The 13898-nt window shown below is 40.6% G+C and overlaps 1 protein-coding gene across 4 annotated transcripts in view; it reads right to left on the bottom strand.

The window, feature by feature from the left end:
• adam22 (ADAM metallopeptidase domain 22) overlaps window positions 1-13898 on the bottom strand; it is a 108242-nt gene that overhangs the window by 9004 nt on the left and 85340 nt on the right. For 2 of the 4 annotated variants that reach the window (XM_078171535.1, XM_078171537.1), the window contains exons 15-27: window positions 11046-11145; window positions 9662-9733; window positions 9242-9334; window positions 7332-7412; window positions 7153-7203; window positions 7005-7068; window positions 6778-6883; window positions 6563-6682; window positions 6139-6307; window positions 4697-4808; window positions 3837-3927; window positions 2067-2120; window positions 1372-1572 (exon numbers count right to left, since the gene is read on the bottom strand). In XM_078171535.1, coding sequence (XP_078027661.1) covers window positions 1372-1572; window positions 2067-2120; window positions 3837-3927; window positions 4697-4808; window positions 6139-6307; window positions 6563-6682; window positions 6778-6883; window positions 7005-7068; window positions 7153-7203; window positions 7332-7412; window positions 9242-9334; window positions 9662-9733; window positions 11046-11145 — 1314 coding nt within the window. The remainder of the gene's footprint in view (window positions 1-1371; window positions 1573-2066; window positions 2121-3836; window positions 3928-4696; window positions 4809-6138; window positions 6308-6562; window positions 6683-6777; window positions 6884-7004; window positions 7069-7152; window positions 7204-7331; window positions 7413-9241; window positions 9335-9661; window positions 9734-11045; window positions 11146-13898) is intronic. The other 2 variants (XM_078171538.1, XM_033640347.2) reach the window with 1 other exon arrangement.

The raw sequence follows: 13898 nt of genomic DNA, 5'->3' as shown, positions 1-13898 counted from the left end.
ATTTTTAGTGACTCTTTATTGACATACTATACTGTGACTTTTTAATGACATTTTTATTTTAAATGATTTTTTATGACCTTCTATAGTATGACTTTTTTATTACGATTTTTATGACATGCTATAAAATGACTTTCATTTTAATGACTTTTAATAACATATAATACTATGACTTTTTTAATTTTTAATCACTATTTTTATGACATACTATACTATAACTTTTATTTTAGTGACTTTTTATGACATACTATACTATGAATTTTTTAATGACTTTTATTTTTAATGTTTTTAATGATGTAATATATTATGACCTTTTAATGACATTTTATTTTTAATGACATTCAATATATTCAATAGTATGACTTTTTTATCACTATTTTTATAACATAGTATAATATAACTTTTGTTTCAGTGACTTTTTTATGACATACTATAATATGACTTTTTTTTTTCATTTTTAATCACTATTTTTATGACATACTTTACAATGACTTTTTAATGAATTTTATTATGAATGATTTTTATGACCTAATATATTATGACCTTTTAATGACATTTTTATTTTACGTGATTTTTTATGACATTCTATACTGTGACTTTTTAATGGCATTTTTATTTTTAATGATTTTTTTAATGACATATACATACATACATATAATATGACTTTTTTATTACTATTTTTATGACTTACTATATTACATTCTAGTTCTCCACTTTTTAATACATTACACAGTAATGAAAAAGTGATTAAAGAGAGACAGTACAGTGTCTGACACTGATTGTACACACCCAGAGCAGTCAAGCGATGGCTCCTGCTGGGGTACGGCAATGCCACTTGGACAAACCACACACAGAACTGCGGCACAGAGTCATACTATAACCAGAAGAAAAAATAATATTTGCAAGGTGTTTAGATTATTTATGATTATGATTACATTTGCTAAAGATTATTTTGTATGGTGGTGCCTGGTTGCTTTTTGTAGCTGAGTTTTCATCAGTATATTGGGGAGGATGTTTTGCTCTATAGATCTGTGCAGATATTTACAGATATAGGTTACATCACTGCGTACCATCCGTTTAAAAGTGACAAATAGTGATGTCTGAATGGAGTACTTGAGAACTCATGCCCATCTCTATGATATGAGAAATGCAGTGATGAGATATTTTCTTCTCAGCTCCCATCGGCAAAATGTTCATAGTTCTGAAAACATTTTGGTTAAAGGCCGTAAAGTTTGCAGGAAGAGAAACACAATGAAAGCCATGATACTAACAAAGAATGACATGAACACATGAACAACACACACACACACACACACACACACACACACACACACATTTGCCAGCGAATGAATGAGTGATGATGAGATGGCACACCTGAAGCCAAACAGTGAGATGTTCTGAGAAATGGATGGGATGGAAGGAGTGAAGGACAGGGTGCAAATCTGCAGGTGTGACAGGCAGGCTGACCTCTTCTTGGAGCTGCAGCCCGAGTTTGTGCTGACACCTGGAGGCATGTCACTGTAAAATGAGTCTGCATCCCCAGGCTTTGTTACATAGTCACCCGGGGGCATTTGCCTAGAAATACAGAACAATTATTACACATACAAAATCACAGGAATAAGGGCTGTTTACATAATTTATACTTTCACTTTGATACTTTAAGTACATGTTGACAATAATATTTATGTACTTTTACTTAAGTACAACTGAAACAAAGTAAATTAACACTGTGGTTTTTATACTTTTACTTAAATAAAGGATTTGAGTATTTCGTCCACCACTGGTCTTTTTGCAGGAAAAACAAGGATAAATTCTTCCTGCAGCTGATTTGTAAAGTAGTTTTTGCACTGGATTTAGGATAATCTAAGAGGAACAGGTCTGTTGCAATCATAAACTTTATATATATTTACATTATTAACCATCAGACTGTGTTTAATGCAAAAGTTAAAACCACTGCAGCAAATAAATATGACATTACTGAGGGTTTTTCACATGTTAAAACCATCAAAAAACATAAATGTCATGTAACACAGTGCAGAACATTAAAAATAAAGTTAAAGTGAGCAAACCGGCAGAATCTTCGATGAACTTCAGACTCAACATAGCGTCTCTGCTTGTAGCTCCTGTGAAGAGAAGAATCCTCAGTCCCACAATAATATAACTTTCATTAAATGTATTTCATAATATGGAGCAGTGATTCCCAGCCCTGTGGACTTGTGACCCCACCAGGGCTCCCCCATATTTTTAACAATGAATTTTCATATTTTTCCTAATTTCTATGAATCTATATAAGTACTTTAAAATAGGTAGGCCTATATAGTGATCACAGGGCGCCAAAATTAAGCTCTTACTCCAGTGTGTTATGCCTTAAGACAGCAACAATGTAACATGGAATATAGAATTAAATGCCTTTGTGTCTACACATACAGCAGACACAAAGCAGTAACGTTATCTGGCCCAGAGGCAGCAGGTGTGACATTACGTGCCGATGCTGGCAGTCCGTTTATTGGCCTCTTGGTTGTCTTGATGCTTTTTCCCTTTAGCATGGCTGACCAAAACCACTTCCCCCATGTTGCCAATAACGTTAAACATTTTGGTGCAGAGCCTACATCCAGTGCAGTTAGGGTCTGCCTCTCTCTTGAGTCATGTGTTGTAATTGTCATAAACATGCACTTCACAGGCATTTGCAGATAAGCAAAGTGCTAGCGCTTGCTAACTTTACTTGTTTGTTGGACATTCCTGCTGCCAACTAGCTGGAGAAGTCAGTCATGTGATACGTGACACTAGTGACGTTTCAATGGTTATGCAGCACAGACCTACATATTAAATTAGTAACAAAAGAAAATAAAATGGATTAAAGATACGATACTACATGGTACGATATGATGCAATACAATACGAAACAATATTATCGTCATGATGAGACATGATACGACACGATACAATACGATATGATGTGATACGGTGGGATTCAATACGACATGATAAGATACAATATGATTGATACAATACAATACGATACAATATGATTGGAATGATGCATAATGATATGATACGACACCACATGACACGATATGATACCATACCGTACAATGCGATATGGTGCGATACGATGCAATACAATACGATACAATATTATAGGTACGATGCAACAAGATATGACAATACAATACGACATGATACAATACAATAAGATCGGTACGATACAACACAATATGATGCGATACGATATTATTGGAATGATGCATCATGATATGATACGACACCACTTGATAAGATAAAATATGATACGATACGGTGCGATACGATCGATACAGTACGATATACTTTATTGTCCCCGTAGGGAAATTTGTCTCGGACTCGAGCTGCACAAGTATTGCTGCCTTACAATAATTTCACTTAACGTTTTTATTTTTATGAACATAGTTTAAACAATAGCCAAAACAATGTATATTCAAAAGTTTTCCCAAACATTCTATTAAGTCCAAACCATTTCCATTTTTTTTTAAATTTCATAACATTTTCATAAATTTATTGAGCGTGGGAAAGCGGCCTCTCAAAATGAAGCACTGCTACAGTACTTGTGACCCCGTCCTTGTTTTCTTGCTTTGTTTGAATGATTTTTAGAAGCCCTTAAGGTCTTAGATTATTACGTAATACACAAAAAAAGATGAGGAAAGGCTGAAAAACTGAACAAACTTGCGTGTGGCAGAAATATCCTTGTTTTTATTTCCTATCCTGTAAGAATTTCTCCCAGCAACCCCTAGTTGGGGACCCGACCTCCAGATTGGGAACCACTGGTATAAAACATCACACATGCGGGCTGCAGGGACACTCACTTGTAACACCAGGCTGTAACAGCCAGTATGAGGGCGAGGAAGAGGATGGAGCCTGTGATGGCCCCGATGATGATGTTGGTACTGGTGATACCTGAGAGAGAGGGAGAGAGGAGAGTGGGGAGCCCAATGTGTGTTAATTGAATGTGTCTCTTGTTTCCTGGATCATGTGGACACAGGGGGATACACAAACCACAGAACACTGCAGCAGAACACAAAAACACAGTACACTTAGCAGGAGGAGTGTAAAAGGAGAACACGGGGGACAAAACTGAGAACAACAAACTGCTGTCACCCCTCAGCACTACTCTGATGGGAACGTACATGTGCAGTCAGTTCCCATTTAGGACAACATTACAAACTGTTTCTTAACTCAGTAATGGTCAGAATGAACCAACCGAGGTGAAGCTGGAGGTGGGTTGAGAGAGGAAGAGGAGGACCAGGAAATGACAGAGACGGGACAAACACAATGAAAAGGAACTCAAATCTGACCTCAAGTCACTCCGTCAAAGACATCAGCCTGTCGACAAAGAATGAGTGTGAAAATAATGACAAACAAAAAGAATGACATGCATGGTTCAGTGAATACAAATGCAGCTGGTTTTAATGAGCAGACATGAAACCAACACAGATTTTAAAAAATAAAAAAGCAAAGAAAAGCTTCAACATAATTTTTGTGTATGGGATCTGTGAAGGGGGGGGGGGGGGGGGGGGGGTTAAAAAGAAAGAGATGAAGTGGGGTGGAAAGAGTTGAGATGTACGTAAAGCAGAGAAGTATGCACAGAGAAAAGGTTCAGACAGTGTGAGATGAAGAGAGGTTATGGATCGAGGCAGCAAACAGCGAGAGCGTTAACACCTCTCACCTGAAACTGAGGCAGTGGGTCCGACCACGAGATAACTGAGAGGATTTGTGGAGTTACAGTCCTCTCCTGCCCAGCCCAGGTAACACACACACTTCAGCTCACTACTGCACACCTACAGCACAAATATAGAATTACAAAATTATTTTAGCACTGACGCGTCACTGTTTTTTTTTGTTTTGTTTTTAATCACAAACTGAAACACTGAACCTCTGCCGTACATGTTGTTCTAAATAGCAAAGATTAGTCCAGTATCAATTTTGGTAAGTCTGGGATTCTGATATTTTATGCTGACACTCAAAAATAATCAAATCAAATAATTAACTATATTATTTATTAACTGTTTTTAAATGTCCCTTTATATTGAATTACCTAATCTGTTTTATGTTCATTCTGTCTATCTTTATATGAAGTACTCAGTGCTTATAGTGCCCTTATTGTAAAGCACTTTGTGCTGCATTTCTTGTATGAAATTTGCAATATAAATAAAGTTTATCATTATTATTATTTTTTATTTATTGTCATTTCAATTCAGTCACATATGAAACTGACCATTTCTGAGTGTTGTGTTTGATTTCAGTTACATAATTTCAATTCTCTCTGAATAATTTAGCCTAACAAATAATTTCCAGTGTCTAAAAGACACTAGAATCATATTTTGTTTTTTTAAATAAGGAATTTACAATCAGAATATGAATAAATACAGATGCAAATAATGAGTACACACACAGTATAAATAAATAATTCAGGTTGTTATCTATGTGCAGATGTGTGTTAAACAGGGAGACAAAACTGCTGCTCTGTGACTACTGTGTGTCTTTGTTGCATTTGAAGACACAAACTCCATAAAAAGTCTCTGAAGCTGTTAAAGTCAACCATCAGCTGATCCAGCTGTGATCCGCCGCCGCTGACATCAGAAACAGACGTAACTTCATGTGACGCTTCAGAGGAACGTCCCATTTTTCTAAAAACACATTTCCTACTTTCCTCTCTCCTCACAAGGTTTCCTTGTGTCTCTCCCTGCATCCCCAATGGGAGGGGCTGAGACACAAGGAAAAGACGCAAGTGAGGTTAAGATGGATGCAAAATTGGTTAATGGGATAACCTATTATATATTCATCAAGAGACCTAGCTGGAGGTTTTAGGGAGTAATGCTGATGTTTTGAACTGTATAGCCTATAAAGCAACAATATTTTTCAACTTTATAGTCAGACAGTTTCATTACATATCTCTAAGACAGGTTTGTTTGTCAAAAAACCAAATAAAAGAACCTCATAAACCATTTGGAGCTTCCTAATGCTAATACTTTTAATAATAAAGTACAAAAGCACACATGACTTGCATTCACACGAAGAGACTCTGGGGCTGAATGGCTTGAATAATCATACACTTGTATCTGGATGTGTGTGTGTTCACTGTGTGTGTGTGTGTGTGTGTGTGTGTACCCCATGTCCAGAGCAGACACTCTTGTCAGTGGTCCCGGGGCAGGTGCTGAAGTTGAACTGTTGGACGGGGAGACATTTGTGATTGAAACAGATGCGGTCTGTCCCGCAGGCCGTCCCATCCTCGACGTATCCCAGGTCAGTGTCTCCGTCAATCAGCACATGAGCGCCGCTGAACAACAAATATACTTGAGTCACTCAAACAGCACATAATGTTACGTCCAGGATCTTCTCCTCACCTTATGGGTAGGAGAAAATCATGTTTTGGCTTAAAATACGTGATTTTGTTGGCAAAGTTCAGACAGGAAAAGCCAGGGAACAAAACTAGGCCAGAGATAAAAGACACATCACCAACAGTCTTTTTTGGGCTGTTGGTTTGGGCTTTGAGTATTTTAGGAAGTGTTTTTTTTTCCTCAATGATGTGTACCTGCAGTCAAGAGAAGCACTGTGTCGGGCCACTGAGAAGGAGGTCAGCCCTCCCTGCAGCTCTCCCAGTCGCGGGGCAGGTGAGATGTTGGAGCACAGCAGGTATCCACAGTGAACATCCCTGAAATGCAAAGATGAAACCAAACATCATGAGGAGTAAAAAATAAGACAGTAACAGAACTGCACAGGGTTCAGTGTCAGAAAGGACTCGCTCACTGTTTGTTACACTGGATCCAGGTGTCCTTGTCCTTCCCACAGTTGCCTTTCTCTGTCCCTTCGATGTTTAACTTCTCGTAACAGAACTTGTCGGCCGCTGTTGCCTCTGATTAAGACACAACACGTTGAACATTAGGATCTGCAGCTTATCTCTAGCAAAGGTTTTGTTTACAGGTGCATGTAGTCTTCTGCAGATTTGTCAATACAAACGTGATTTGCACACTTACTCTCTCCCCAAATGTACTTGCACTGTCTGTCTTTGGTTTTGCATCTTCCATTAAAGCAGCGACCCTGTAGAGAGACATACAGAGTCAAAAAACGTCACCCGGCAGCAGTTAAGTCTTTCAGGAAAAGTAAAATACCTCAGTATCTCACCTGGTCCTTTTCACATGTGTAGCCGTCCATCTTGTGCACATTTGGTGGACACTGCAAAAAAAAACAAAAAGAAAACCTCAGAGATACAGTGATGCTCTTTATGAATTGTGCACATCCTGTGATGCTCTTTTTAAGTTTATAGTTTTGGTTGCAGAAAACTGATGGAAGCTGAGGCTCACCTGGCTGGAGTTGCCTGTGCAGTTTTCTGGGATGTCGCAGTCGTTCACTGCATCTCTGCACACAACTCCCATGAACTCCATCTGTAGCAGCATACGATAAAGATCACATGGAGTGGTTGTAATTAGGCTGAGCGTCAGAGGAACAGGGGCTTAATCGGGAATTATCAAACCTCTGCACAGTCTGTGTCTCCAGGCACCCTCTCTCTACCATTAGTCCAACTATGACAAGGCTGTACCCATCAACACCTTAACAATATTCATTTATTCATTAATTTTGGGAGGTTTAAAAGGCCGTCATGACCTCTCATTAGTAGCCTGGTGAACAGAAAGATCATAGAGGACAACTAAAAAGTTTAGTATGTTCAAGAAAAAGAAGCTGAAACGTATTGTCACTTGTTCTAGTTGGTCTCAGATTTTACAGCAGCATCTCTACTGTAACTGTGAGCAAGGCTTCAGAACCAGAGACATATACAATTAAAGTAAATCCAAGTGGAATTGGATTTTAAAGACCAAAACATACATCATCTTTACAGTAGGCACTCCTTCAGCTTCATGCCATGAGTGGTTACAGTGAACAAAAACATAATTGCAACACTTTTGTTTTTGCTCCAGTTCTTTACAAGTTGAGATAAAATAACTTAAACTTTTTCTGTGCACACAAAAGACCTATTGCCCTCATATTTGGTAAAAAAAAAAAAAAAAAAAAAAAAAGTTAAAATCCATGTTAATGAGTACTTTGCCAAGATAATCCATCCACCTTGCCATTGTGGCATGTGATGCTGCATCATTATACACAGGTGTGCCTTGGGACGGTCACAATAAAAGGCCACTCTGAAACATGCTGTTTTGTCTCGACACATAGATTCCGCTAGCTGACTACAGGAATGTCCAACAGAGAAGAACTGAATATTCATTTTAATACCATAAGCCGTCTCTAATGCTGTTTCCAGAGAACTTGGCAGTACATCCAACCAACCTTACGACCAACAACCACAGACCACGTGCAACCACACCAGCCCAGGACCTCCACATCCAATGTCTTCACCTGTGAGATCGTCTGAATCCAGCCACCTGAACAGCTGATGCAATAACTGGTTTGCACAACTGAGGAATTTCGCACAAACTGTCAGAAACCGTCTCAGGGAAGCTCATCTGTATGCTCGTCGTCCTCACCAGGGTCTTGACCTGACAGCAGTCCATCGTCCTAACTCCATCGTCCGTGCTAATCTTTGATGGTTTCTAGTACTGAAGAGAAGCGCTGTCTTAACAAATGTATATGTGTAGCCCTAGTCATGATCAATGGTGAGTGCCTCAGACCTTCGTGACATCCACACAGGCCATCTTCTCACACAGGCCACAAACATAAGGACCCCTCGCACCCCGAACACCCCCTCTTCATCACCCTTCCTTTGGGCAGACTGAAAACCCCATCACACACACAAACATGCTATGTAACAGCTTTTTCCCCAGAGCTGTGAACAGACTTCAGAGACTATAGTGTACTACGATCACATTCACACACTAAATGTGTGTGTATGTGATCATGAGAATGATGTGATGAGCGAGTGTGGTGCATGTGTAAACATTTATATGCTGCTCACTGGATTGGTCCAGCAAAGTTTTGTTGTATAACATACAATGACAGTAAAGGATCTATCCATCTATAAAGGAAAAATTATCTTGGCAAAGGTGAAGTACTCATGTTCACATATTTTAACAAATTTGTACACAAAATGTGAGACAAACAGGCTTTTGTGTGCAAAAAAAAAGTCTTTGATCTGTTGTTTCAACTCACGAAAAATGGGAGCAAAAATAAACGTGTTTCATATATGTTTTTGCTCAGTGCGGTACCGTTTTACCCAGAACAACAACACCCACGCAGAAGATCAAAGGAGTGTCCCGTTGTGTACCTGGCAGCTCTTGCAGCAGAGTCCGTTGCTACACTTGGAGCCTTGGGTCAGGGTGCACTTGTTACAGCAGGCCTCCCCCTCTTTGGCACACTCCTAAAGGACAGACGGACAAAAACAGAAACTGCTCTCAGTTGTCATCCTTCAAATTGATGCAAGTTGTTTCATGTATTACATCATCCAATCATGCTGTATAATCTGTTTAAACCGAGGTCTCTCTCAGGACAGACTGTGATCATGCATTGTGCAGCACTTTGTTTTCTCCAATGGCGTTACTTCATTAGTTTAAATTACCTCTTATTAGTCCGACACAGCGGGTGGTTTTGTTGTCAGGTAATTAGCCCACTACTTTGACCTTGGATGATTAACCCTTTATGAATGTACATCTCTGAATTAGCATCCATCTACAGTACTCAGTCTTACCGCCGGGCTGCCACAGTCACACTCCTCTCCTGGCTCCACAAACCCATTTCCACACACTGGAGGGTCCAACAGCTGAGGGGAGAAAAGGGCAGAATGAGTATTCAAACTACTGAGGAGACAAACATATATAGACCGATCAGCCACAACATTAAAACCACTGTCAGATGAAGTGAATAACATCGATCATTTCATCATAATGCAATGATCTGCTGGGAAACCTTGGGTTCTAGCAATGGCATTTCTTGATGGCAGTAGCCCCCTCAGAAGGACAATGCACCATGCCACAATGCAAAAACTGCTAAGGAATGGCTGGAGGAACATGATGCAGATCTCAAAGCAGCAACCTGGCCTTCAAATTCCCCAGATCCCAAGCCGATCAAGCATTTACAGGAGCCAGCCTGCCTGACAACCCACAGGACTCAAAGGATCTGCTGCCAGCACTCTGGTGCCAGAAACCACAGGACACCCCCAGAGGTCCTGTGTCCATGCCTCAACAGGTCAGAGCCAAGTCCAATCCAAGGACGCCACACCCTGGACTGGACTTGGCTCTGGGGTACTGGCACGTCCCACAGATGCTTGATCAAATTTGGATCTGGGGTATTTGGTGCCGCTTCTGCAGTGATGCAGGCGCTGCGCCAGTCTGTCATGTTGAAGAGGGAGCTAAGCCAGAAGGCGAAGCATTCAATTCACAGGTCCATCTACGTCCCAACCCTCACCTTTGGTCATGAGCTCTGGGTAGTGATCGAAAGAATGAGGTCGCAGATACAAGCGACTGCAATCAGTTTCCTCCGTGGGGTGGCTGGGCTCAGCCTTAGAGATAAGGGGAGGAGCTTGGACATCTGGAGGGAGCTCGGAGTAGAGCCCTTGCTCCTTAGCCCCCGAAAGGGGTCAGTTGAGATAGATCGGGCATCTGATTCAGATGCCTCCTGGGCACGTCCCACTGGTAGGAGGCCCCGGGCAGACCCAGAACACACTGGAAGGATTACATATTTCATCTGGTCTGGGAATGCCTTGGGGTCCCCCAGGAGGAGCTGGAAAGCGTTGCTGGGGAGAGGGACGTCTGGAATGCTTTGTTCGGCCTGCTGACCCAGGTTTGGATAAGCAGATGAAAATGGATGGATGGAATTTGGAGGCCAGGTTGATGCCTGGAGCTCTTTTTATGTTCCTCAGGCCATTCCTGAGCAGTTTTTGTAGAGTGGCATGGTGCATTGTCCTGCTGAGGTGGTGGGGAGTGACGTTGCCATGAGGGCGCGTAGATGGAGTGCGTCAAGTGGCATCCACATGATTTCCAGGACTGAGATGATCCATTCACTTCACCTGTCAGTGGTTTTAATGTTCTGGTGTATATGAGCATGCATATACTGTATGTGTCAGTGTGACATACCTTCAGAGGTTTGTTGAACAGACAGGCTCCTCCTCCGCTGTTCAGAAAGTTATGGTACTCCTCCATGTTGCAGTCAGAGAACCTCTTGGGCAGGTAGAAACTGTTCAACACAACCGCAGCATAGTATATAGTGTTACCGTGATTACAGTACAGACATAGCATACAGCACAGCATCCTCAGATAATACTGGGAGAGAAGAGGGGCTTGCTCCCCAGAAACACACATTACAGGACAAAACACTTAATTTTCTACCCAAACAAACTTTTCATACCTCACATTTAATTTCACTTGAACACACAATGCCATAGCAGGTTTGTCATATTTAATGAAGTTCGTATTTCTTATATCGTACCAAGAATATTTCAGGTTTTACCACAGGTTTACCATACTCACAGTTCGGAGGAGATCCTTACTACAACATGGAGGTAGACATACAGTAGAGCTAAGAGTGTGAGGATCATATGGAGAGACAGTATGTGTAGGATGTAAATGGATTCTAAGATGCGTCTATGAAATTGCCCTGGAAATGGATTTGAATAATTTGGATGATTCACTTTTGAGCAGTTATTGCATCATCATGAGATACTAAAATGATCACATCAAAGTTTCGTGAGATACTCAGAACAGGAAGCAAGCTCGTCAGCTCCGAAATACTTTGTGTGATTTAATTCACTTACAGTAAAAATATAAATATATGCATGTTGAGGACACAGTCACCTGAAGCCCAATCAACATCTAAAGTACATGAGTAAATCTATTACAATCAAATGTCCCGTGTTCATCCTGATGCTTTTAAGTACATCGACCCAAACCTGAGTAGCACTTAAATACTAACATCTTCTGCTGCACTTAATGCTGATTATGCTGCTGGCACATGTTTAACTAGAGTGCCTCTACTGCTCATCAGAACCAGCACAGGAGACAATGCAATAACAGACAGTCTGGGGCTGTGAGAGGTTGTCGTTATTTGATATGAAATGTGGCTTAACGAAGTCACCCACAGTGAGAATGGCTGTATAAGGAGCCAGTAATGACGCTTTCATGATGGATGAAGCACACTACAATATTTCAGGTAGACTTCCTGAACTAATCAGGTTTAAAGATGTTCCAGCTATCGCAGAGTTTTGCATCTTTGATTTCTAAATTTGCACCAGTGCTTAATCTTGTCAAAATCTTGTAGTGTTTATCACCTTTTCAACAGTGAAACGAAGATGAGACGTGCTTTAATGAGTCACCGGTCATTAGGAGGAGTACAGTTTTTACCATGTGGACTAACATTATTATTCAGACACATACAGACTTTTCATTTCACAGCACATAAAACACAGATACTACTGTATTATTGGCCTGTAATGTCTATATTTCATGTATCCAGAAAAGGATTCACTAACATCCTCAGTCATTCACAGTCAGTGTATCCCCCTAGTGGCTGTTAGGAGGCATGGCGGTGTCTGAACCACAATCATTCACTTGTCTGTACAGTATGTCCTTGTTACAGTATATTTCAGAGTGAATAATGTCCTTTTTTAATAATTAAATACAAGGATATCTACTTTTTGTGACACCCTTTATAAGTCATATTTTACCCTGGTTTGTTCTTGGTAAAATCAATTCTTCCACGAGAAGATAACACAAAGGAAATATCAGTAACTTATAAGCTGCAAAACAGATAGAAAACAATTCTGCAACAAGACAATAATGCATGTTCAAATAATATGTGCATATGTACAGAGGTGGAATGCATTCACTTGAGAAAAAAAAAATCTGCTCTGTTTTTCTGAATTAAAGGTTCACTGTATACGATTTAGGGGGATATATTGGCAGAGATTTAATATAATATTCCTAAATGTGTTTTCTTTAGTGTATAATCACTGGAAAATAAGAATCGTTGCCTTAGCATGAGCCACTTACATCTAAAGACAGAGCGGGTCCTCTTCCACGAGCTTCACTCCACATAGTCATACCTTATCATAATTTCACACATATGATGACAGACGGGGCCTGAAGACATCTACAGAGGAATGTTGAATAGCGCCATCTACTGGCAACAGGAAATGACAATTTTTATATTCTAATGTCCTTCTAGCTGGTTAATCAGACCTACCTCAATGGCCAAAATGGTAACTACACTCAAATTCAAAATACTGCCGCGAGTCGTGTACGCCCCCCCTCCCCTACAGATTCTACGCTGCTGGACAGCAGCACACTGGAGACTGATTTTTTTGCCCACGGGCGGCTGCTGTGGTAGGGCCGCGTCGCCGCGTCCTTGATCTTCGGTTTTCCAGCGGACCATTCGAGCAAGTCCGGCTTCTCTGCTGCTAATGCTGCTGCCGGGATACAGCGGAGGAGGAGCCAGCTGCTAATGCTATGTACCGGGACACTGCTAATGCCGCTTGCCGTGCTGCTAACGTTTGTTTCTCAAAAAAATCAGTCGGGTCGATGACCCACCTGCACATGGGCTACAATGTATGATTGAAAATGAATAACAGTTTAAAGTATTCGAAATGTCCCTCCCCGTCTAGCTATGATGCTAGTCAGCCAACTTTGGCTCAAGCTTACCTGTTGAGGAGAAGAGTAGCCACTTCGACATCCAAATCCATTCAAATTCTTCTCCGCTTTCAACCGTCTCCACCGTTCAAAAGCATCTCGTATATAGACCCTCGCTTTGCCTCGAGTTTTTTTCTTGTCTTTGTCTGTCTCATTTTGTGCATTTTTGGCCATTTCCAGGGGTTGTACTTCAACGCACTCCTTCTACAGATTTGATCCGACTGAAATTTTGTCTATACCATCTTAAGACCTTGGACATTAAAAGCTGCTTAAAGCTTTAGTTTTTGTCGAACCGTGTGACCCTGG

This window comes from Epinephelus lanceolatus, chromosome 10 (assembly GCF_041903045.1).
Source record: "Epinephelus lanceolatus isolate andai-2023 chromosome 10, ASM4190304v1, whole genome shotgun sequence".
Classification (NCBI taxonomy): Eukaryota; Metazoa; Chordata; class Actinopteri; order Perciformes; family Serranidae; genus Epinephelus; species Epinephelus lanceolatus.
This window is presented reverse-complemented; position numbering and strand designations above follow the sequence as displayed.